Source organism: Thunnus maccoyii, chromosome 17 (assembly GCF_910596095.1).
Source record: "Thunnus maccoyii chromosome 17, fThuMac1.1, whole genome shotgun sequence".
In the NCBI taxonomy this organism is placed as follows: Eukaryota; Metazoa; Chordata; class Actinopteri; order Scombriformes; family Scombridae; genus Thunnus; species Thunnus maccoyii.
In genome coordinates, this window is record NC_056549.1 from 20,063,822 (window position 1) to 20,088,662 (window position 24,841).

The 24,841-nt window shown below is 38.8% G+C and overlaps 2 protein-coding genes across 3 annotated transcripts; one reads left to right on the forward strand and one right to left on the reverse strand.

The window, feature by feature from the left end:
• Nucleotides 1–1,018: 1,018 nt before the first annotated feature.
• Nucleotides 1,019–11,370, forward strand: nrbp1 (nuclear receptor binding protein 1). 2 transcript variants are annotated; one of them, XM_042391077.1, is made up of 18 exons: nt 1,019–1,557; nt 2,030–2,288; nt 2,760–2,882; nt 3,893–3,994; nt 4,089–4,178; nt 4,324–4,364; nt 5,017–5,111; nt 5,278–5,361; nt 5,454–5,512; nt 5,977–6,075; nt 6,174–6,306; nt 6,591–6,681; nt 7,043–7,093; nt 7,491–7,626; nt 8,029–8,082; nt 8,186–8,249; nt 9,431–9,486; nt 9,591–11,370. In XM_042391077.1, exons 2-18 carry the CDS (start codon nt 2,058–2,060, stop codon nt 9,684–9,686), a joined length of 1,605 nt encoding a protein of 534 aa, XP_042247011.1. In that variant the 5' UTR covers nt 1,019–1,557; nt 2,030–2,057; the 3' UTR covers nt 9,687–11,370. The 2 variants fall into 2 exon arrangements, with proteins under 2 accessions (XP_042247011.1, XP_042247012.1); XM_042391078.1 differs by having other exon boundaries at nt 2,033–2,288.
• A 2,137-nt stretch (nt 11,371–13,507) lies between these two features.
• si:dkey-12h9.6 (macoilin) lies at nt 13,508–23,505 on the reverse strand. The gene is made up of 11 exons (XM_042391277.1): nt 23,270–23,505; nt 21,736–21,877; nt 21,458–21,584; nt 21,206–21,329; nt 20,679–20,857; nt 19,157–19,625; nt 18,902–19,060; nt 17,935–18,105; nt 17,509–17,635; nt 16,597–16,771; nt 13,508–15,689 (listed from the first exon to the last, which is right to left on the reverse strand). Exons 1-11 carry the CDS (start codon nt 23,344–23,346, stop codon nt 15,499–15,501), a joined length of 1,941 nt encoding a protein of 646 aa, XP_042247211.1. The 5' UTR covers nt 23,347–23,505; the 3' UTR covers nt 13,508–15,498.
• Nucleotides 23,506–24,841: the final 1,336 nt, after the last annotated feature.

A 24,841-nucleotide genomic window follows, 5' to 3' on the forward strand; every position in this document is an offset into this window, starting at 1 on the left:
AACATTTATGGAGAAATTATATTTTGAAAAAGATAGGGTGTAAGTCAGAAGACAGATGGTTATGGTCATGTGTGCAGTGACTGTTCCCCTTTGCACTGTGATACCCACTTTTAACAGTTAAAGGAATAACTGTGAAATTGTATGATTTCTACTCAGAAAGTTGAAAAGAATTCCGTTGGTAGCTTTCTTTGATGGTGGGGGTTGGATTTATGACCTCCTTAGCCTTGGGTCCAACATCTAAAATATCAACTATATTGACACCCAGTGGAGAAACACTCCTTCACAGTTACTGCGTGTCAATGGTTTGTTTTTGCTGACAAAACCAGCCTTTTATCATAATTCAGTATTCAGTTGGCCTGATCATCTGTCAATCTATGCCCATCTCAAATAAGAAAAGGTAGATGTTGGGTGCGGGGTTGCCAGGTTTGAGGGAAACCCGCATTTTTGTTTCAATTTCAGTCAGGGTGTTTGACAACATGATTCGATCAGACTGACTTTGTTATGTGGCAGATAATTCTCATTCGCCTTCTGTTGAGAATATTCACCATGGAAGCCAATTTTCCCCAGGAAAAAAACAGATGAAAAGTTACGAATGATAAAAAAATAAAAAATAGTCACTAAAAGTCAAAATTATGAATACTACTACAGAGAAGTGTGCAGACTATATAACCAGATCTCCTATGCTGGAAGGAATATTACCTGGCTCCAGGTTGTTAAACATAACTTTATGTATTAATGTGTCCCCTGTGTGCACAATATAATAAAGGTGTTAAAACTACACTTTAGACGCATGGCTCCCCTACAAGACAAGGCCACAATGACACAGATTATTATTCATTATTATTTTATATACATTTCAGAGGTGATATATAAGTATAGCCTTGTTTGTGCCATGCTGAAATTTAGCTAAAAAAAACACAAAACAAACAAATAAACAAAAACAATACACTTCATGTTGCTGTATGTCGCATCACCGCAGAAGGGGGATCACACAAACTCAATCTGGCAACCTCTGTCGGCTGTGACGTGACGGGGCTCGTAGTGCAGTGTGCATCTGGAAGTTGTCGCCATCATATCTGGCTAAATGTTAACCTAGCTTAAGTCGAAAATATAAAGTTACGTCTATCTTTTACCACTTTTTTGTTTCTGCTGTCGAGTTTCGAAGAACTGCTGCGATGTTGTATCAGTAAACGCGTGTAGGACTGCTGCAGTGTTGTAGTTAGCAGGGCTGGGGTCCTGAGAAGCAGCAGCTAAGGGGCGGTGGGCTGCTAACCAGCTAGTTGGCCCGGCTAGGAAGTAAAACACCTCCTAGATACATTAAACGTTACTCTGAATAAAGCCACGGGGACTCGGTGAACATTGTTACCGGCTGTTTCCGCTGCTGTCTTCTGTAGTGAAGTCGTTATTCCCGCCGTAGCCAAGGAGCTAGCAGCGTCACTAAGCTAGCTGCAACTCCGCTGAGGAACCAAGAAGATTCTAAGCTAACTAAGCTAACAACAAGCTGGGGTTGGTCTGCTAAACTGGAGCTGGCATCGTCACATTTCCCGTCTCTAACACGTATGTACAACCATATGTGCTTCTTGTATATGTGATACGGTGTATTTTGGCCTTTTCTGTCAACTGCTACATCAGCTAACTTCTCTCTGCTCAGCTGGTAGTGTTACTCTTCTGTTTAGAGCTGCGTTTCAAGCAGTCAAGGATCATATATTTGCCAAGTATAGAAACATAAGGAATTTGCTTGGGTTCAGCTTTCAAAAAAAAAGAAATACATTTATATTTATCTAACAAATAACATAGACACTGTTACGCACGCTGGGTTCAATAGAAATATAATAAATAAATAACAAGGTAACATTAACATAAAACATAGACACTGTTATGATGATATCACACCAAGCATATATCAGCTCATTTTAAAGTGGCATTTCCGTTCCAGGTTCTGTATTTAACTTCCTTATCAGTTGAAAAGCCTGTGTTATCTGGATCATGGGGTTAATATTGTGGTGGGGGGCATTTCTGTGTCACACAGCAGGCTGCTGGGCCTGACAACCGAGAAGATGTCTGAGGGAGAGAACAAGCAGGCCCCGGACACTGCCCAGGAAGGGAAGCCAGAGTCCATGGCTGCTGCAGCCACAGGTCAAGCAGTGTCATCGGTGTCTCCCCCTGTCTCCATGGTGACCCAGCCTCCCGCCACGGCAGCCACAGAAGATGAGGAAGAGGAGAGCGAGGATGAGTCAGAGATTCTGGAGGAGAGTCCGTGTGGACGCTGGCAGAAACGCAGAGAAGAGGTAGTGGATTGTTTTTCATCTCTTTAGTTACTCACCTCATATCAACTTGCATGCAGTCCGAGGTCCTCAGACAGGAACCTCCTAGCTGTGCCAAATACAAGGTTGAAGACTGATGGAGACAGATTTTTCCTCTGTAAGGGCACCACTATTATGGAGCGACCTGTCTGAGAGTCTTAGACTTGCATATTCATTATCTTCATTTAAGTCGCTTCTGAAAAGTCAAAGGTTTTCTTATCATCTTTATTTATTGATTTATTATGTTTGTTTTTTAATGATATATATGTGGGAATGTGTGTGTATCTGGCTTTGTATTCTATCCTTTGTTCTGTTTATGTCTGCCTTGTAAAGCACTTTGTCTTGATAAGTGCTGTATGAACAAACTTTACTATTATTATTTATCTGTGGGGGAGTCAGGTTTATGTTTATTATGGTATCTAGTACCTGATGCATTGTTTTGTTTACCCCCCTAAGGTGAATCAGCGCAACGTCCCCGGAATTGATAATGCTTACTTGGCCATGGACACTGAGGAAGGAGTTGAGGTGGTGTGGAATGAGGTCATGTTCTCAGAAAGGAAAAATTTCAAACTGCAGGAGGTGGGTGCTTTGCTAGGCTGACGCAGTACAATATGTTTGAAGCAGTTGCGTACCCTATAATAGAAACAAATGATCATTATGGGGGTGATATCAGCAGGAAGACAAAAATACCTTGTCATGGTTTTAAGCATTGTGTATTTGTGTGTTTGTGTTAGGTTGCGTTCTTTACTGTGATCTTGCTAAAAATGTGGAAGCCTTTCTGGTTTTCCTTCCTCCTTTGGTTTTAATCCCCTTAGCAAGTTGTTGGACTTGTTGCTGCCAGCAGCACCATAGCAAAGTTCACACTGTACCTGTGTAGTTGCAGAAACAATTTTCAGAAATTTAGAGGAGAGGGAGCAAGCAAACTAAAAGAAGTGGTGTTTAAGGCTCTGAATATTGCTTTTGACACAGTTTTGCTTCATTCTGAAGAGGCTTCTGTCTCTTATATTGGCCCCAGAAATGACATCAGTTGAAAATCTAGTCTGTTACTTACTTATGAAATAAAATGGATGAAAATTAGTGTGTAATTCTGTGGTTGGCTGCTGCTGGGTTCCGTTAAGCAAGGCATGTATCCCACAACTGGAGTAGTTTGAGCTGCTCTGTGATCAATTATTTGACAGTCAGCTTTTTAGTATAAATATACATATTACTGGAAGCAAAATCAGGTGATTTCAGTATGGTTTTCTTACACATGAAATGGCTGATGGTCTGTATGGGGTGAAGAGAGAGACCCAGAATAACATTTAACGAACACTGCACTTACATTGCACTTGACATTGCACTTACAGGACGGTCTGTCAAGCCACTAATCCAACCTGCAGGTCAACACATGGTCAGGTCAAAGTGGCATGTTGTTAACACATAATGAGTTCACTTGGGCCGCATTGTAAAATTCTTTTGTAAGAAAACAGTAAATCCCAACTAAGATTTAACAACATGGAGAACAACATTCACAGCACTAATTTTATCAGTATTTTAATATGTGGTATTATGTTTTAATGATTCATTTCTTCTGTTATTTCCCCCCACAGGAAAAAGTCAAAGCAGTCTTTGACAATCTGATCCAGCTGGAGCATTTAAACATTGTGAAGTTCCACAAGTACTGGGCGGATGTGAAAGAGAACAGAGCGAGGGTAGGAGATTGTCTTACCAATGCTCTTTTTTTTCAATTGGTGCTTATGTTATGACTGTTATTCTCACGTGTCTGCATTGCTTTTCTGTCTGCAGGTCATTTTCATCACTGAGTACATGTCCTCAGGAAGCCTCAAACAGTTTTTGAAAAAGACAAAGAAAAACCACAAGACCATGAATGAAAAGGTGTGAAAGCTGTACTGTAACTTAACATTGGATTTTGAAATGACGTTAACGAGTTGCAAACAGTTGATAAAAAGCCTATTTAGCCTGTTTTGTTTTCTTCATGTCTTATATGAACTTTTGTCACAACCTTTTTCTTCTCTGTCAGGCCTGGAAGCGCTGGTGTATACAGATACTGTCAGCTCTCAGGTTAGTTTAACAAAATGTTTCTTCTTCTTTTTCTTTTTTTTAAGCTACTCTATTAACAAATAAAATGTGGCCTTAGACATTAAACTAATTCATAGTTCAAATACTTAGAAATTTTTAAAGCAGCTGCTGGTAATCAGTTTTATTATAAAGGTCTGTTAGTTTGAAGAATCATGTCTGAATAATGGACATTAATTTTATTTGCATAGCACCTTTCAACAACAAGGCAATTCAATGTGCTTTGCATAAAACATAAAAGGCATCAAGACAAGATGTAAAGAAAACTTAAACGAGTTAAATAAAATGGAGAATAAAAATAAGCTAAAACAGAATAAGACAGACGGAGAATAGAAATTACAGTGCAGCTATGGTGTACTGAGAGGTATGAATGAATGATCCCAAATGTAATTTAATAAAAGGCAGTGGCTAACAGTAAAGTTTTTATCCTTGATTAAAAAGAACTGAGAGTTGGAGCTGACGTTAAGTTTTCTGGGAGTTTGTTCCAGATATGTGGAGCATAAACACTGAGTGCTGCCTCTCCATGTTTAGTTTTGGGGACAGAAAGCAGACCTGCCTCAGGCGATGTAAGAGGTCTGCACGGTTCATAACATAGCTGCATTTATCAACTATTTTACACTCTCTCACCTTTCACCAGCTACTTGCACTCCTGTGAACCTCCGATCATACATGGCAACTTGACCTGTGACACGATCTTCATTCAGCACAACGGCCTCATCAAGATTGGCTCAGGTAGAAATCATTTACAGCAAGAGAGATATTTGAGAAAATAATATTAAGACAGTGTAATTTAGTTTTGTATACCTTATTAACTAAATGTTTGTTTTTGATACTCTTGATTCCTTGACTATTATTACTAGTATGCTAATATTTTCATGGCTTTAACCCACAATTTTAGTTGCTCCAGACACCATTAACAACCACGTAAAAACCTGTCGGGAAGAGCAGAAAAGCCTTCACTTTTTTGCTCCAGAATATGGAGGTAAGATCCTGCCAGTGTGTCATTTGTGTCAGATACAGTCATGATGTTTGGTGGTGCTATTGTGATATTGATCAGCTTATGTCTGCTTTCAGCTGTCGCCAATGTCACCACAGCCGTGGATATCTATTCCTTTGGAATGTGCGCTTTGGAGGTGAGAGGAGGCCTTGTTCTGCTCTGGGCTGTTAAGCCACATACTGACTCATTCCTTCATTTGTGGTGTTCAACAAAACACAATGAGAATGCAGTTTGACTGAATACTGGCTTCACAGAGTTAATTGATTGGTAATGCACTCAGGGTGTATGTATCACTGGGTTCTTAAAAAAAGTGTTTCTCACCTCAGCTTTAGACATGATAGTGCTTTTATATACTTCAACAGTCAGTGTGTGTCAGCTTTTTATGGCAGTTACAGAAATAGAAATCAGGATGCAAGGCAGGAAATGTGGAAATATTTTTAAAAATCTTTTATATAATAAATACCATCACGTCTGCAGTACTGACCAAAGTCTCCATCATACATTTTAAACATGGGATTGGCTTTTATTGACCTAAGTTCTGTATTTGTGTATATGAAACAATTCTAATCTACACCTTTCTTTGTCTAATTATGTCATCAGATGGCCGTGTTGGAAATCCAGAGTAATGGAGATTCGTCTTACGTGTCCCAAGAAGCCATAAACAGTGCCATTCAGTCCCTAGAGGACCCATTGCAGCGGGTGAGCAAAGGGAGAGCAAAGTATTCAAAGCCTGGGTGGATCTTTGACAGAGAGACATCCATAACCTCAAGTTTTTTTTCTCTCTGCCACTCTTTCAGGAATTCATCCAGAAGTGTCTGGAGGTGGACCCCAGTAAGCGACCCACAGCCAAAGAGCTGTTGTTTCACCAGGCCTTGTTTGAGGTGCCTTTACTCAAGCTGCTGGCTGCGCACTGCATCGTCGGCCACCAGCGTAAGTGAAACTACATAGTGGAAGAGACGTGCCTACACAAAAAACACAGTACTTTAAAAACAAGTAAAGGAATCTCATGTGAAACTAAAGGCTAAGGTCATTTATTTTATTTTAAAGGTTAAATGGGCCATTTACCCATGCCAAAGATGAATGACTTTTAATTTCTCTTTAGCCACTAGCCACTAGCCACACAAAACCTCACAACCCTAGTCACAAAAATAATTAATTTTTATTATTTATTTATTTTTTTTTATCTGATTGCTGTGTTTGCTGCTTACCTGCAGATATGATCCCAGAAAATGCTTTAGAAGAGATGACAAAGAACATGGACCCTAACTTGGTGATTGTTGAAGTCAAGGAGGTAATTCAGATGAAGTAAGTCTTGAGTATCATACCTCATCAAAAACAACATGATGGAGATTAAAATGTGAAATTGGGAAGCGGAGGAGATCTTTGTGCTGTTCTCTCTTAACTTTATCATGTTAATATTTATCTTTACATATACACTGTATATTTTTTTTTATCACAGAACATTGTGATATGAGATTAGATGTTGTCTGGGCCTCATAGTCATAATATATTCTGTTATAGTTTTAATCTTTTCCTGGTTTAAAAGGTTGTATCACAGTTAAGTGATATAATTTGTGAACTTGTCTGACAGTTCTAGGGAACTGAAATTGAAAAAAATGTCCTTGTCACATATTCAGCACGAGTAACAATTTGTCATTTGCTTCAGGCTCTCCCAGTTTCCTGCCCTTGAGCTGGACAAGTTCCTGGAAGATGTCAGGTAAGGGGAACAATTGTGCTACAGCTGGAAACATGCAACTAGACATTTAAGTCCTATCGGGTGGTGAATTTGTTGGAGTTTGGCACAAGCAGTACTAGTCATCCAAAAAAAAAAAGAAGCCCATGATCTGAAGATTCTAGCTTGGTCAAAATTGGAAGAGAAAAGTTATAGAGAAACTGAACTACCACCACTGAAATGCCCTTAACTCTCTTGTCAGATCTAATTTAGGCCAACATTGGAATATTCCACTTATACTGTAGTTGAATAAATGCACAGTCTTAAATTGTGAAGTACAATTTACATGTATTTACAAATACCGGCTGATGTTGAGTGTACAGCAGCACAACATGAAATCATTTGTTGAAGTTGTACTGCTTTTTTCTCTTTGATATATCAGGAATGGGATCTATCCTCTGACTGCGTTTGGGATGCCCTGTCCACAACAACCTCAGCAGGAGGCAGTGAAGTCACCCATAGTGCCCCCCTCAGTCAAAACCCCGACCCCTGAACCCGCAGAGCTTGAGACCCGGAAGGTAAGAACTGGGATGTAGGAGTGCACGGAAATTAGACCTCAGTCTAATAATATGATGTTAATTTGACCTTTTTCCTCTCTTTTTTTTTTTACGAGAACTTAAAATGTCAGATGATACTTGTGACCAAGCTGTCACAATGCAGTAACTCACTTTTACTACAACACATATTTCTTTGATTGTATCATTAATTGGCCATGGTATGGTAAGGAATAGTTGGAGAATATACAAAGTATATTATAAAAAAGACCATTGTCCATTATTCAGGGTATTTTTTTATGACTTTTAAACTAAACACACTTGTTTAGAGGATCTGCATTCACTGCTTCATTGAATCATTTTCTTTTCAGTTCATATACTCATCATGAGACAAACATTTAACTGTTATATTCTGTAACTCCTCAGGTCCTTCAGATGCAGTGTAATATCGAGCCTGTTGATGAGGGCACCAAGCATCATGTAAGGTTCAATTCTGAGTGTTCCTTCTACTTCTGGACATCATTTGTGAAAGTGCTCTGTTTTATTAAATTTTTGAAATGACTTTTTATTGTTTTCCTTTTAGCTGACCTTGCTCTTGAAACTTGAGGATAAATTGAACAGGCACTTGAGCTGTGACTTGTTACCAAGTGAGTGTTTTTTATTTCTTGAAGAATGAATGAATGAATGGTTCATAGACTTTGCAAATGTGTGACTTGTTTATATGCACATAACATTGTAACATCAGCATGTCATCGCCAAATATTGCTGTTACCCTCAGTTTTAATGATCAGTCACTTTTCAAGTTTTAAATCTCTAGTTATTGAATTACAGGCTATCATGTGGTTCTGTTTACTTTCAGTGAAATGCTTTTTTTGTATCCTTGAAGCGACTATAATCAATATTTTTATATTACAATGAATGACATGACCACTTATATATAAAATGTGTTGCTCATTGACAAACCCACAGAAGTATCATGTATGCAGAGAGTGTTTGAGCGTCTTTCAACTTATATTTGTTTTCCAGCCCACAATTTTACTATTTTGGTTCACTCACCACTCTCATCAGTGTTGTTTTTAGCTGCAGCCAGCAGCTTTTTTCAGCCATAAAGTGTAAAATCCCTAATCTACACTACCTGCTCAGTACCAAACAGCAGACAGACAAAGTTAAACAACCGACAGACAAAGCTAAACGGCAAATAGCCGACAGACAAAGCTAGCTAGCTGGTGAACGTAGTCCAGAATTTAGCAGCTTCAGAGCCAGATGTTTACCTGAGGAGCTTGAATATTGGACTTATATTAACCAAGTAGCCAGAAACATGACTCCAAGTGAACGCTGATGTTGCTGTGTATCTGCTGGATGCGTAAATAGGCAACTGCTTGCCAACAAGTTTGCCATTTCAACAAGCTGGTTATACTACATGTCTATCATTTGTTCACATATTGTTCCTGCTGCCCACAAGTGGCAGTGGTAAAATTTGTTAAACACATGATTAATGCATTTCTTATCAGAAAGGTGTTTGTTTCTTTTATGTTACATTAGTGCCAACAGCTGTTTCCACAGTCCATAGTCTGCAAAAATGTTTGTGGCATTACGTGCCCCTCCTTGTACGCATGAAGGTAGATCATGAGATACAAACAAAACCAGGACCCATCCATCAAAACATTGCTCAAATCATTTGAGTAGCAAAGATAAATGCTTTAATGGCACAATTTCTGGTGGTCGATGATGCTGAAATGACTGCTTGTTGCCCATTGAGCCCTTGGGCTATTCACCTCATTACCCGGCCACCATGCCAGTGTTCTGACTGCCTTGTTTTTTTGTTTAGATGAGAACGTGCAGGAGCTGGCTGTGGAGCTTGTTCAGCTGGGATTCATCAGTGAGGTAAGTGGAGTTCATCATGACCCTGCTGAGCCTGACACTCATTCTATTAGTAGCGTAACCACAGCAGAAGATATTTCTTTAACCTCACCGTCTCTCCGTTTCAGGGCGATCAGCCACGACTTGCATCCGTTCTTGAAGAGGCCTTCTCAAAGTTCTACAGCCGGAACGGTTCTCTCAATCCGGTGACAGTTTCCTCGTAGCGGAGGACTCACCAGGCCTTCTGCCAGCCCTCCTCGTTCTCTACGACAGGACTAGCTTTTTGCTCCATCTCCGAGTTGCTGGAAAGCTTTGCAAGGACAGAGGAGGAATCCTTGGTCTGATTGCAGATCCTGCAGCCTGTCCTTGTATCCTCTGGTGGGAAAAGCTGCCACTAAGTGGTTGTCGCTTTCTATCTTTTTTTTTTGTTGTCCTCCCACCCAATACAGCCATCTGCTTCTCTTTTAAAAGAGGAAATCCTAGTCGCAACTTAAAGGAAAATACAAATGTTTTCACTTTTTTGGCTTATTTCTTTCCGTTCTGAAATAGTGAAGAAATGGTAGAGGTAAGCAAAATAAAACTGGATAACAGCAGTATTTTCCTTAAGTCAGTATTAAAACTGTATTTTAAACATTTTTACTTAAAACTGTTAAATAGTTGTCTGTATGAAAAAAAATCTTTTTCCCGGCATACTGAAGTGTATGTATTATGGTGTTGTAAGGTCAAGTCTGGTTGTCTGGTCCTTTTAACTTTCTCTTGAGCAGTGAGTGAGGCATTGTCCTACCTTGTATCAGTTTTCGAAGACTCTTGAATGCATTGAGCTAGTAATGCAACAGATGCAACATCACTTATACTTCAAAATTCTGTAATTATACAATGTAGTCATGAAACATGCAGCTGCAACACAAGTTAAAGAGTAACAGCTACAGATAAAATATTAAAACTCAAACTATTTATTTGTGTATCTTTTCTTGAGTGTGTACTGTACTTCACGTCCAGCACTAAGGCCGGTGGTTGTTTAAATGTATGCTTTTTAATGGCTACTTTTTCTTTAAATCATGCTGTTATTTTCTATGAAAAGGGGTGTCGTCACTTGACTGTGGTCCAACTTCTACTGTAGGTTCTGTTTTTAAAAGTAGCCCATTGCAGCACTTATTGGTTAGGGCTAGTTCAATGAAAGGTTGTTTCTAGGTGGCATTTTACATAGGAGAGATTGGTTCAGTGCCATGTGAAGATGCTTCGGTCTTTAAGCACATGATCTATGGTGTTTTGTCAACAGGTTTGGTGAATGCATGTATGCTTCTGTATATCTAAATGGAAACTGATGCACACAACAAGCTTGCTTCAGGAGTTCTCATTTTATCCACAGTGCAGATAGATTCAAGTAATTTATCATGCACTGACTATCTGAAAAGTTTTGTTCAGCTTTAGGACTTAAATTTTAACACGTTGTGGCTGTGAATTATTGGTTTCCTTCATGGCTGAAGATTTCTGTGTGATAACAGAGCTAAAACATGCTCCCACCACTTAGATATTCAGCTATTTGCTCAGACCACCATTATCTGTTAACTGTTTGTGGATCTCTCGGCTAGTTTGCACTACTGTACACTTTTTATATAATTTGACTCCTGCTGGAAATGTCCTGTGGCCTCCGGCATCTTCACACCAACACGAGGAACTTGGTTGATTTGGAAATGGCGTTATTAAAAAATTAAGCGATCCAAGTCTTGTCTACTCAGCGCTGTGACTACCTTTTGACAGGGTCTGTAGATACTGCAAGATACAAGTGTGGGACTGCCTGGCATGCTGTAACCATCTTGTACACTGTATGCTGGACACTGTGCTCTGTTTCTGCAATGCATTTACCCCCTTTTTCACTTCCTGAAATAAAAATTTACACTATCAGCACTTAAGGTTTTTGGTGTCGAATTGTGTTTATCACAAGTTCATGACTGCTGTACAAGGGGATTGTGTTGTATAAAACCACACTCAACCTTATACTGCAGTGACAACTTTGACGATCAAAATCAAGTATTTCTGAATGAGAATTAAGCCTTAAGAGCATATGATTTTTAGTATGTAGTTTTAGTATGTACAGTGTTTCACAACCTGAAGAAATATGATATGGTTGTGATGATCCTATTAACAATGCATCAAGTCTTTCTTAAGAGAGTGTAAATCAGGAGTTCCACAGGGTTCTACCCTTGGTCACCTTGTCTTCAGTTATATATATTATGTATAAGATCCCATTTACACCTAGTATTATGATGTGACCTTTATCTGCATATCCTATCTGGATAAGTAAAAACATTTAAAGGCAATGCAGAAAGCATTGTGATCAGAATGAATTGGCTAGATTACATCTGGAGGTGGTCTGGTTCACACTGTGATCAGATCTCAGCCAGGTGTAAATGCAGCCCACACAATGGGACCACATTCTTAAGAAAAAAAATCAAGTAAAATGTGAAGAAAAAGATTTAGAAGATGAAAAAAAATCCATAGAGCAAGGTGAAAAATCACCCAACTTCACCTATTTCAGCTTAGCTTAAGCAAGTCAGGCTAAAGCTACAAGCAATAGCAGTAACTAGCAAGTCTTCCTTCATAAAAAGTGATTTAAAAATGAAAGACATCTGTCATTGTGGTTGCTTCAACTCTTATTTATACAGGTGTAAATTCAAACACCTGTGGGTTGAATGTCATGATCCAGGCAATGTATCCAGATACAGATTACATATTAATACCAGGTGTGAAGGAGCATTGAAATGATAACAATCGTGACATGGAGCGGGTTTTCATGTATGCAGACAATACTGTAAAATACCTGTATGTGCTTACAATATAACAGCATAGTTAATAGAGAGTTCATAGAGAACTCATGGATTTTTCCTTATCCAGATCACATGTTAATACAAGGTATAAATAGGGTCTGACAGAATGTACAGTACCAGTCAAAAGTCTGGACACACCTTCCCATTCACTTGAATGAGAAAGTGTGTCCAGACTTTTGACTGATACCGTACATATAACTAAAGAGAAATGGACCTAGGAGAAAACCCTGCGCAACTCCTGTTTTACCCTCTAAGCAAGACGTGGTGCATTGCTAATAGGATCAGCAATTGTTTTTTAAATATGGTTGTCACATGACCAGGCTCCTCTGGTTCCCAGTGACCTGGTGAAACCTCCCAGGGTTTCTGGTTCAGTAACTCTAGATGTGTCAATGAGGAAGTTAGAAAAGAGGAGAAAGAAAACTGTTTTCACCACAGAAAATTATTTTATCTTTTCTGGAGAGTTCTTCCTCTTTGGGACTCAAAAAAAGATAAAATGAAATAATCTAAGAAGGGAACAGTGATCTTTACTTGTATAACAAGATGTCACAAGCCAAGAGGGTTTGGAATCAGCACTTTAAAAGGACTTAAAATGCTGCAAAAATTGATTGTTTTTAAGTGGAATTTAAAAACCCATTATATTGAAAACTGACACTTTAAGACGGTGTTTCCCTTTGCAGAAAAAAGAAACTTTTGGTGTAATTTTATCTTTATGGTGAAAAGGTTAAGTAACTGGGATTTGTGTTGAATTTCAAGGGAATAATGTACACAAAGACACAAATGAGACAAAATTCAATTGTTTAAATTATTTATACAAAACCCAATCCTGTTGTATCAGGAGCATGATGATCTACCCTCAGAGCATCATTGTTTGAATTATCAATTATTTGTTCAAAATTTTAAGAAACGGTAGCCCTTGTACAAGTATATTCATGTACATACTTAAAGTCACAATGTGTGCTCAAATAACAGTTGAATAAAACACATTTCATGCTGACGAACACATTGCCGTACAAAATTACAGCAGTATAATAAAAGTACAGCAAGACTAAAAAATATTTTTGATATAAAACACCCTAGAAACACACTCTAAATAAAAAGCTACCAAAAAGGGCGACATCCAGTTCATGAGTGTTTTTCAGCTGTGTGGGTATTTTCAATTCTGTACATTGTGTGTAAAAAATAAAAAACAAAAAGACTACAAAAACAGTACATAGCACTTCAATTCAAACACTTTACTCTTTCACATTAAATTTGTGTTTTACTTCCCAGTTTGAAAGTAATGTATATAGGCACAGTAATTAAATTCATGAACCATGTTTGGTCAACACCATTCCTTGTTATTCGTAACTCCACTTCAACACATGGACAAAGTGTAACTCAGGCTGACTAACTAAGTGGCAAACAGTTAGTCCGCTGTCCTTTTTTAATGCTTTCTCTCTTTTCCAAAAGTTTGCCATTCTGAAGCAGAGAGCTGCCAAACAGCAAAATGTAGCTGTTAGCTGTCAGTGGAAACAAAGAGAAAGAATTGCCTTTCCTTATGTGCTCCTTTAACTTCAATTAGTTCACTCCAACAATAAAACATCTTCACAAATTGTTCCCAAGAAGCTCCCAAATTCAACCAAACCAAATTCAAGACGTCCGCAACTCTGACAGGTCTCATTCCAAACTGCCTTATATTTTGGATTTTAACAAGTTAACTGACTGAACCCATGACATTCATGTAAAATGTAAGCATAATTCAAATTGTCTCAATCCACTATTTACAGACATATTGTTGCATACTTGCCTTAAAAATTTAGAATATGACGTTATCAGTAAATCATTATATTTATGCTTTGTGAGAATTGTGTATAAAATATTGTTTGGACCTAATATTTGTATTTTATCAAATAAAGATATGTTTTTATTTTTAGAATTCAACAGGAGTCCATTAACACAACTAACTAAAGGTTGGAGATAATTCAATCTTATAATTTATCATCTCTCTATAATCATATTGAGTCATCACGTCTAAATGAATACATTAGACCAAAATCTGTTGCCGCATTAAATCTTAAATACTTTAGAACATATATTTTTAAATAATAAGCCTATTCACAGAAGACATTTTGACATGTCACAGGAAGAAATGCACAGGTGGAAATAATAAAATTAATGATTAATAATGAATTCCATTTAGCTGCTCCAGTTTCAGGGTGCTGGTTTTGTACATACTGGCTCACTGTTGCACTGTCATGGCTTACTGGGACACTTGAATAGAACGGAGCCATCATTAATGTTATTAGTAACACCTGTACTTTTCCTACCACAAAAAGTTGAAACGTCTGCTGTAACAGAGCTATTACATCATTTTGTTAGACCTTAGAACTTTTTACTCAAAGATTTAAAAAACTTTTTACAATGTAAGTTTGAATGCTTTAGTCAATATTGTAGCAGATCAAGATAATTCTGTAATAATTCAACAAAGGTGATCATATTCTCTAAAATATTACAACTTCGTATGATAATACTTATAATAAAACCTAAATAATATTGAATGGTTTGTTTTACTTTCATGCCAGGAGTGGTCATCAAATCTTTTTAAAACTACAGTGGGTAACTTGTGGGAGGCTTCAAACTGCAAAAGCTGTTTGTAAAATTAGAACAAAAAATTCATGTTTACTGATCTGAAGTTGTGTCAAGCCTGAAGATGAAAGATGCAAAATGTTTGGGCCCAGCTGAAGTGTTTAGTCCCTGCTGTTTAGGAAACACTTTTTTATTTCATTCTTTCATTTTCTTTCTTCTGTGTAGTATAGAAATGTCCATATCCAGCATCAGATTATTATTTAGACAAATCTGCAGGTTCTGAAGTTGCAGAGATGTTGTGCTTTTCTGTGTTGCATCCCAACTAGATGGTTAATGCTGTAAGGATGGGTGTATTTTTTACGTAAAAATTCGTGCCTACGGCAGCTCTGCATATCAGATATCTTATTCTGGAGTGAAATTCTTCAACCCTTGATGTGGGAGGAAACAGGAAATTTACAGAATAATGTCAGGTTAGCACCAACAGTGCAGAAAAAGGCATTCGACTTGTTGAGGATCATTCTGGTTCCATTCATGGCTGGAAGTAGATGACTTCATGGTGTCATTTAGCTCTGTAACATAATCCATTAAACGCCTCCCTCTCACATGCTATGATGGAGGGTCTGACAAAGGCGACGGCATCCTTTTACTTCTTCAGACACTGGTACATCAGTGCTCGTGGATTGAGCATGTAGCGCTCAGAGTTGAGTAACTTGGTGAGATACTGTGGCACCGGAGGACGAGGGGCCATGTAGGACACACCGGGGCTGACGGCCATCACCTCCGCAATCTTCTGCTTCATCTCACTGATCTCTCTGTCCTGTTTTATCACTTTATCTGTCAGACACACAAAAGTACATGTAAGGAGATGGATACTCTTGGGTCATTCATGAAGTCCGAGTCATCTTAATGACTGTGAATTTGTATGTTAAACCTATAATCAGGGGGAAAGGAAGAGAAGTCAAATAGTCAAAACTAGAAAACATTAGGAAAACAAATATCCAAAACTGAAAAATTTTCAGTTTACAATCATGTTACAAAAGCATTAAATCATCACATTTTGGCATATTTGCCTACAGAAATTATTGAAATGATAATTTGATTATCAAAATAATTGCTGATTAATTTTCTGTCAATCAATCAATTAACTGACTAATCGTTTCAGCTCTACTGGATTACATTTGTCCAAAACCTCTTTTGCAAAAGATTCAAAATGCTGAAAATCTCTTTATTCAGAAATCAGTGCAGCTTGTAATGAAGAATTTGCCTTTTCAGTAAATTGCCTTTAAGAAGTCCAGAGGAAAACTGCTTCTACATCTCAGGATGGTTCAAGAGTGTAGCCAAAGGTGACGACATCCTTTTATTTCTTCTCACATTGGTACATCAGCACTCATGGATTTAGCATGTAGCAGTCACAGTTGAGTAACTTATTGTTGATTAACGTACTGTGGCACCGGAGGACGACGGGCCTTATAGGACAATGTAAAGTGCTTTATGACCACATGGTGGCGCTATTGGACCCACCAACAACTATCATGTGTTTCTTGGCCCATGTCATAACTTTCCTCCTAAAATGAATTGTAATCTGTTTTTTGTTTTTTTTTAGGTATCATTTTAACTAACAGACAATTAAGCAAAACATACGGTAACCTGCTTTGGTGGAAGCAGTGAGCTAAAAAAAAGTCACACACATTGTACAGGTTGCACAGGAGACAAAATAAATGTCAAGACAAAGAGCGGGAACCTTGAGCAATCTCCAGCTGTCTGCGGGCGTCTCCCAAAGCCGAGAACAGATCCAGTTTGATGCGAGTCTCGGCGCTCAGGTTGTACTCCAGATGCTGAGCCTTCTCCTGCATGGCTGACAGAGTGGACAGCAGCATGTCTGTCTCTTTCTCCACACAGCGGTACTTTCCCAGAGCCTGATTCCAAAAACACATCAACAGTAAGAACATGTGTAAAACATTACAACGGCAGTTGTACCTTGAGCGGTGACCACCTGAGGGAGTCAGTGCTTTGGTTTCCTAAGTATTTTGCCTTTTTAAGATTTCAGTCAGTGCTTCACTTTGTTGCTTCTGCTATTATGGAAATGTGTTTACGTTCATTCACTTAGGAAACCAATGCACCACAGAGAAAACAGTTTTCACACACTGATGATGAATTGGCCAGCGATTCAAAAAACATGAAAACTGCACGTTATTATATTCGAAGGGATGATTCTGTCTGTGTTAACACTGACTTTGACATTTTCTTACATTTTGTGATCCTGTACTGGGAAACTTTTCTTAAAGCAGTGCAATGTTTTTATGAAAGACCTGGCTTCTGTTTATCAGCATGCTTCATGGAGAGTATGCCATTAAAATGAAATCAAATACCACACGATACAACAATGTACACACCTGATGTCAGAAAAAAAGAACCATACAACAATACTGCATACTGATGTGATGACAAAGTGCAATATGCTGACTGCAGGCCAAAATAAAATACTAAATGTCCCCGAGTTTTACAAACACAAAGAAATACAGACATGAAATCAGAAACTTAAACAGCAAAAACTACTACATGACCAAACTGAAGACAACCAAGAACTGGACCACTTGAAACTCACAGACACTTAAAACTCACAAGTTCATTCCCAAGTAGAGTAAAAAGATACCTCAACATCACTCTCTAGATCTACCACACGACTCTCTTTCACTTGATACTCCAGCTGTAGTTGTTTGTACTCTGTCTCTAGATCTTTTACTCTTTTCCTTAACATTTGGGTTTCAGTGTGTTCCTGCCTGGTGTTGGAGACGGAGAAAATAACAGTTTTGAGCGGTAAGAGAGAGGTTTCATTTGAAATGAAGACCAGTTCAAACAGAAAGAAACATTTCATTGGCATTTTTTGAAAGTTGGTCTTGATTTTTTAACACATTGAAGATGGTTATACAGGATGCAAGGAAATATGTTAATCAGTAAAAATGATGTGTGCATTAAGCTTTTGTTCAAACACACTCACAGCAGCATTTCATTGTATTCAGCAGACACTAAATCCACTTCAGTAACGGGGAGCTTGAAGATCTGACGAGTGTGATTTTACCTGTTTGTTAGACTCCGCGCTGTGCTCGCCGCCTCCTCCAGTTTCTGAGCCTGAAGCTCAGCCAATTGTTTCTCAACAGAGAGTCTGGCCTCTGTCTCTGCTCTGGTCTTCTTCTCCAGCATCGCACTGGTCTGTTTGTCCCTCTGCTTGGTTTTGGTCAGACAAAGAATCCTGAAGGAAACACATTAAACTCACTTTGAATGACATCACGAATAAGACGATAAATAAGTGGAATACTGCAACATCCAAACCGATTGACAAACTTTTCTAAGGTTCAATCTGCTCGTGGTACTAATCTCCTGTTTTTCCACATAAGACTCTTTGTGGAGTCACATTTTGAACAACATTTACTATAGTTTATACAAGAGAGGACATTGTGATTATTATACAAGACAGTATTTGGCAAGAACGCAGGATCAAATTCACCTCAATTCATGTTTATCACACTGATTTCTATAAAAGTTGTTTTAATAGATCACAATCATAAATATTTAGAGAGAAAAAAATCTCATGTATAAAGATCAAGATTCAAAGATTAAACTAGTTGGAGCGCCCTGGTAGACAAATGGTTAATGTGCATGCCACATCACCACAATGTCCCTGGTTCAATTATAGCCCATGACCTTCACTGTATGTCGTACCCATCTCTCTCCCTTTGTCTCCTGTTTGCCACTTCACTATTCTCTATCCAATAAAGACAAAAATGCCAAAAAATAACCTTAAAAAAAAGATGTGAGCCACAATCCCTCCATATGATATTAATTATGGTCCACTTTAGAGAGAGATCCATCCATCCTCTTGAGGATTAAAACATCTCTTCAAAAACAGTTTTCACAGACAACCCTAATTCTAGCATCATTTAAGCTTCCTATCTTCCTTTTTATTTACAGACTGATGTAATGTGTAAAACAGCCCACAGAAGGAGCCAAAGACGAGCTTTCTCCGTCGGGTTTCGTGGACCACTCACTTGCTCTGGAGCAGCATGTTGGACTGTCTGAGCAGGGAAACCTCTGGTCTCAGGCTCCTCTCACTGTTGGTCAAGTTGCAGATGTGACTCCGCAGCTCCTGCTCGCTCTGCCGGCTCACCTGCAGCTCGCCTTTCAGCCTCCTCAGCTCTTGCTCCAGCCTGAAAGATGAAGAAGGTTGAGTTGCATGGAGAGACAAGGAAGAGCTTTTAGCTCCGATTCTAAACTTAAATGAACTTAACTTGATCGTGACTTACTTGCTCATCTGTTCGGTGTGGTAATTCTGAGCTGCTGTGACGCTCTTGTCTGTCGTGTCCCGGTTGGGGCTGACTGTTTTTGAGCTGGATCTCTGTTTCTTCTCAGTCCTGCCAGCAGGTGGTGAGGGAGTGTTTGTGCTGGCTCTGCGGACTTTCGGCGAGGAGCTCTTAGCCACCCGCGTGGCTTTGCTTCCCTGCTCCTCTTGAGGTAGATTTTCTGGGGTTGTAGAGGATTCTGGTCCTCCTGCCCCGCTGTAGAGCTGGTCTCTGGACTCACTGACACCAGATTTGGACGACGATGTCCGCCGGTTTGAGTCAGCTGCCTTCACCTCCTGTGTTCCCTTCTCTGTTGCTCTCTCCTCGCTGCGGATCTGGAGGCAGTCTACGGTGTGTGACTCGTCATGAGCAACAACAGCACCGTTCTGACACTGATACTGACTTGATTCAGGCTTTGTCTTCCATTTTGAGTCTGCAAGTACAGACAGAAACATGAAAGGTCAATACTGTCACTCTACCGTCATTTAAATGTTGCAGCTGTGATATGAAAACATCTGCTTTAGGCTGCAAAAACATTCACAGTCACCTTTCATTGGTTTGCACAACAGTGGAAAAAGAGTCTGTTTGTTGCATTTTGAGTATAGAAGCGTCAAAATGACTCCTGTCTCTGTAACTTTACCACCCTGATGGTGTTGCTACCAGATAAGAATACATAAATAAGTATAAATATGAGCCAGCCTTGTTTATTGTTGTTGTGCTTTTCTGTATTTGTAGTTTTGTTGTCATCATTTCATGCTGAATGAGCCGACCAAACTAAATGAGTGTCTGGTGTAAACACTTTCTTCCTCACTAAAAAGGATGACTTCCTCTTTAAATGTTTCCTAAATCTCTGCAAGTGATTCACTTTTTGTTTCCTGAGGAGTCAGTGAATGACTTTGTATGCCAGTGGGTAATGAACCGTTGTATTTTAAGAATTGTGGAAAATCAAGACAATGTCATCAGTGCATTAAAGTATAGTGCATATCAATAAATTAACATCTGGGGCTTCCTGATGGCCTTAGCATTTAAGACAATGGCTGTGTATTTTCTACTGCTCTTGTCATTGAGTCAAGCAGAGGAGCTTTGCTGCATGTCCTTCTTCCCTCTCTCTCTTCCCTCTCTCTACTCTGCACTGTCTAAAAAATGCCTCCAAAACCCCCTAAAAAATATTTTTTTTAAAATGTCATAATTGTTCAAAACGTCTTGTGTCTAGCAGGCATTGTTAGCATTTTGATTAGCATAAACAGAAGAAAGAATTACTTGGTTAGCATGAGTTAGGATCAGACAAACAAAAATAGTGCCACCTACAGAAACTCAAATGTCAAATTGCAAACATTTCACACAGTCCTTGGTTGATGAAACCAGAACCACAAAAAATAAAAGAATGACTTCAAACAAAAAATAAATCAGAGACAAGCAGCAGGTTGTGAGAACAGAAGAAGCTACACAGTGTAAATGAACTGATGGTGCAGGTGCACGGACTTACTGCTGCTGCCATCTGTGCCAGTCTTGGGATAAACCTGCAGGCCTGGAGGGAGGGAGTGCTGCAGGAGGTGCATGTGGAAGTCATTCTCACTCTGCACAGCTTTCTGTATGCGCAGCTTGAAGACGTTGGTGAAGTAGCAGGTGGCATCGAACCCCAGATATACTACAGGATATCCTATGCTGAATGCAAATACAGAGGGAAAAATAATCAGAATATACTGTATGTGCCAGATAATCAAAATATAAACACAGCCTGGTCAACCACTAGAGACACCTCATTACTCTATTGATAAAATTATGTATATTCGAACATTTTCACCTCACACTTACACCTGCTGTTAATCAGCCACCGGGTATGAAACGGAGAGAATTTAATCCATTAGTCTAATCTATGTTGCACAAAACATTTAGGCCAAATCAGATACAGAGATCAATGAAATTAGTACTAATGGTTTTTACAACAGCTCAGTCACATTTTGAGAATGCATTTGAATTTTGCTGAAGGCAGATTTGCATAAATCAACATACCAGTGAGCAGCAAAAAGATGAGACAAGTTGGCATGAGAGGTTTTAAGGTCTTTGAGTCGAAGTGAAGCCTCTGTGTACACAAGAAGAATCCACAGGGAAACCGTGGATATACAGATGCCCTTCTCTGAGGAGAAAATTGCAATAATCAGATATTAAGAGATGGAAAATACTGTAATATTTAATTAGATAAAGTCATAGTCACAGGATTTGGGATTTAACAGCACGAAACAAATAAACGATCCGTATGCTCACCTGTGTGCCAGATGTAATTGAATAACACATAGGTGCTCGCCACAAAGAACAGCCAGTGCAAAGGAACAAAAATTAAACAAAAGATGTCAAGGGTGAAGGCGGCACAAACAAAAACAGCACAAATGACCTGCAAACAAAGAAAACATTGATTTCAGTAAGATGCATCTGATTGATTCTGCAAATCCATAGTGTGTAGTCAACATGTCAACATCCTACACAGGATTATCATCATCTGGGCTGCAGCACAGAATATAAAATCACACAGCAGGAGTCCTCACCAGCCCGTGGCAGTGGAAAGTCGTATAAACACTCCCAAAGAAGAGCCAACACGGCCACAAGTACTCCAGCCTGAATTCCAGGATGAAATCTGCCAGCAGCACCAGCGTCCACATCACCATAAACTTCAGGAAGGTGTACGCACTGCAAACAGAAATCGTATGCATTAAAAAAAAAAAAAAAGTCAGTTATTGTTATTATACATTAAACATCAGCAGGATGATGTAAACAGCTCTGACTTATGTGAAACAAATGTGCCTTCCTTGTTGTGATTCTACTAAATAGTCATTTCAAAGCCTGTAAAGCCTCTTAAGCCAAGGCAATAAACACACAAGGCTGGAGATCGGATACACAGTGCTAAACCTATAATTGAACAGCTGCATCTTCAAAAATGTTGTCCATCCTTCTTGGTAGAGGCATTAAAGAACAATGACTGTTCCCTCATTCATCTTATTATAAGGCGACCACGAGCCAAACAGGAGCTGTGGTTTCCTCCTTTGTTCTGCTCATCCATAGGCTGCTATCACATCGCCCCTTCTTTGTTTGGTAACCATGGCAATATTTCATCTGGAGGAGAGAGGGAGCACCACAGCATCCCTTTGCACATAGTTTAAATCTCCCTTTTATTGTTACTAACAGTGTTGTTTTGATTTAACTTGCAGGTTATTTTATTACAGCTGCCAAATATGCAAGTTATTCTACAATAATAATAGGCAATGTTTTTTTGGAAGAGTGAAAAGAGATGGATAAGGGGGGTGATAGCATCTATAATTCCTGAAACAACTACATATCTGCTTTGTTATGTTACTGATGAAGTGTGTTTTAATGTATCTCAGATGTAGTCTTACTATGTACAAAATGCAGATTATTCCAAAACACAAAGAGCTCAATTTAATATTTGACATATCAAGAGATTTCAAGAAAAATACCCACAAAAGAGGACAGTTTTTAATATTTCCAAATTATATCCAATTGTTTTCATTTTGTTTTCATTTTTCTGTGTTGCCTGTGTGAAACAATGCACAATCAAAACAAGTGGTTTCTTTCTCCTGAGGTACATCTTTCCTCGTCTGGACTGTCTAGACGCTTTAAAATTATGTTTTTATGTGCGAAATGAGCTACTTTCCCGCAGGCTAATAGGAAAATATAGTTATTAATATTCTCCAGAACAAGCACAATGCGTTAATTTCACGTTAAATTTGTCCAGAGAGCAGAGAAGACAAGTGTGAAGGCTGATGAAGCAGCCTAATGAGCAGCAGGCCGACGTTAACTTGCACAGCTGCTTGATGTCTGTCTCTCTGTAAACAATGTAGGCTGGAAGTAACTCGCACAACATTTCTACGCTCTTGTCTCGGCATTTTGAGCCATATTGAAGCTTATTAAAGCTACCGGACTGCTTTATATAAAATGGGAGACATGGTATGAAGTGATGGGATGCGAGGCAGACAGGTGAGCAGGATGACGACGGCTGAAATTTACACAAAGACGGGCACCACAACAAAAGCTGCCTCCGTCAGGCGACGCGGCGCTAGCTACCTCTCAGACAGCTTCTCCGTTATTTTCAGTTTTTTCATTTTCCGTAGCCTGCTCGCGTCCACATAGCGTTTCTTCATCTTATGGTTTCTGCTCCCTCCGTGCTGTCGTTTTTTACACCGCAGCAACGCGGCAGCGAAGAGAAAGAGCGCAAATAATTAAAGTAAAAAAAATCCCTCCTTGAGGAAGAGGATGCTCAGCTCAACCTGTGATGATGTCTGGGAACAAATACAGGGTACCGACGGTTCTGCGCATGCTCAGTGGATGTGTACCTACAAGTGTTCATCGCAGGAGGGGAGCAGATCAACACACACTACTACAGTTTTACGTTTTAAAACAGATTAACATCAGCTTTACAAACACACACTATAATAAATAACAAGTAGCTATATAATAAATGCAAAAATAATTATTATGATAATATATATATATTAATAATATTTATAAATTAATCATAGAGGTGCTTTTGTCCTGCATGAAAAATCCTACTTGAGTAACAGTAGGCCTACATAAGTATTACAGCAAAATGTAGTTTAGGTATTGCAGTAAAAGTAGTGGTTTGATCCCTTTGACTGATATATTATTATATATGACATCATTGGATTATTAATACTGAAGCATCAGTGTGTAAGCAGCATGTTACTGTTGTAGCTGCTGGAGGTGGAGCTAGTTTCAACCACTTCCAGTCCAGTGGTTCCCAACCTAGGGGTCGGGCCCCTCCAAAGGGTCTCCAGCTAAATCTGAGGGGTCGTGAGATGATTAATGGGAGAAGAAAGAAGAAAAAACAAATACACAAATCTGTTTTCAGTTTCTGGATTTGTTCTCTAATCTTTGATTTTTGGTGAAATATTGGATCATTTGAACATTTATTGAAATGAAAACATGTGAGAAGTTTAGAGGGAAAAATCACTATTTGGTGGAGCTGTTAACAACTCATAGACATCTGAAATGTGACCCGACTACACACTGCTTCTTGTAAGACGTCAAAAGCCAAAAAGGTTGGAAACCACTGGTTTCATCTTTAACAATGTGTTGTATTTTAAAAGCTTGTTATATTATCCATTGTGTCAAATCTTCATCTGAAGAGTAACTAAAGCTGTCAAATAAATGTAGTGGAGTAGAAAGTACAATATTTCCTTCTGAAATGTGGTGGAGTGGAAGTATAAAGTAGCATCAAATAAAAATACACACAATGCACTGGACTGCAGTAGATCTCTAATGAAGAAAGATGCCTGACCTTGTAGAGCCCTAAAAGTAAAGTCAATTTTATTTATTTTGCCCAATATCTATGTTAATAATATATATTAACATTTTGTAATTTGAGGTTTAGTGTACAGAAGCCAAGAAAGGCTGTGCATGCACTTACTTTTTTTAATGCTCTTATCTCAAGATCACAAGTCAATTATTTAGTTGTCTTGAAAAAACGAGCTTTGATATCTCCAGACGAGATAATCAACCTGTTATCACGAGAAAACAAAAGGTCTGACCTTTCTACTTTTTGGACTACCAGGCTGAGAGGTCATATTTTCTTGGTGTCTAACACTATGGATTCTTTATTTTCAAGCCATATCCATT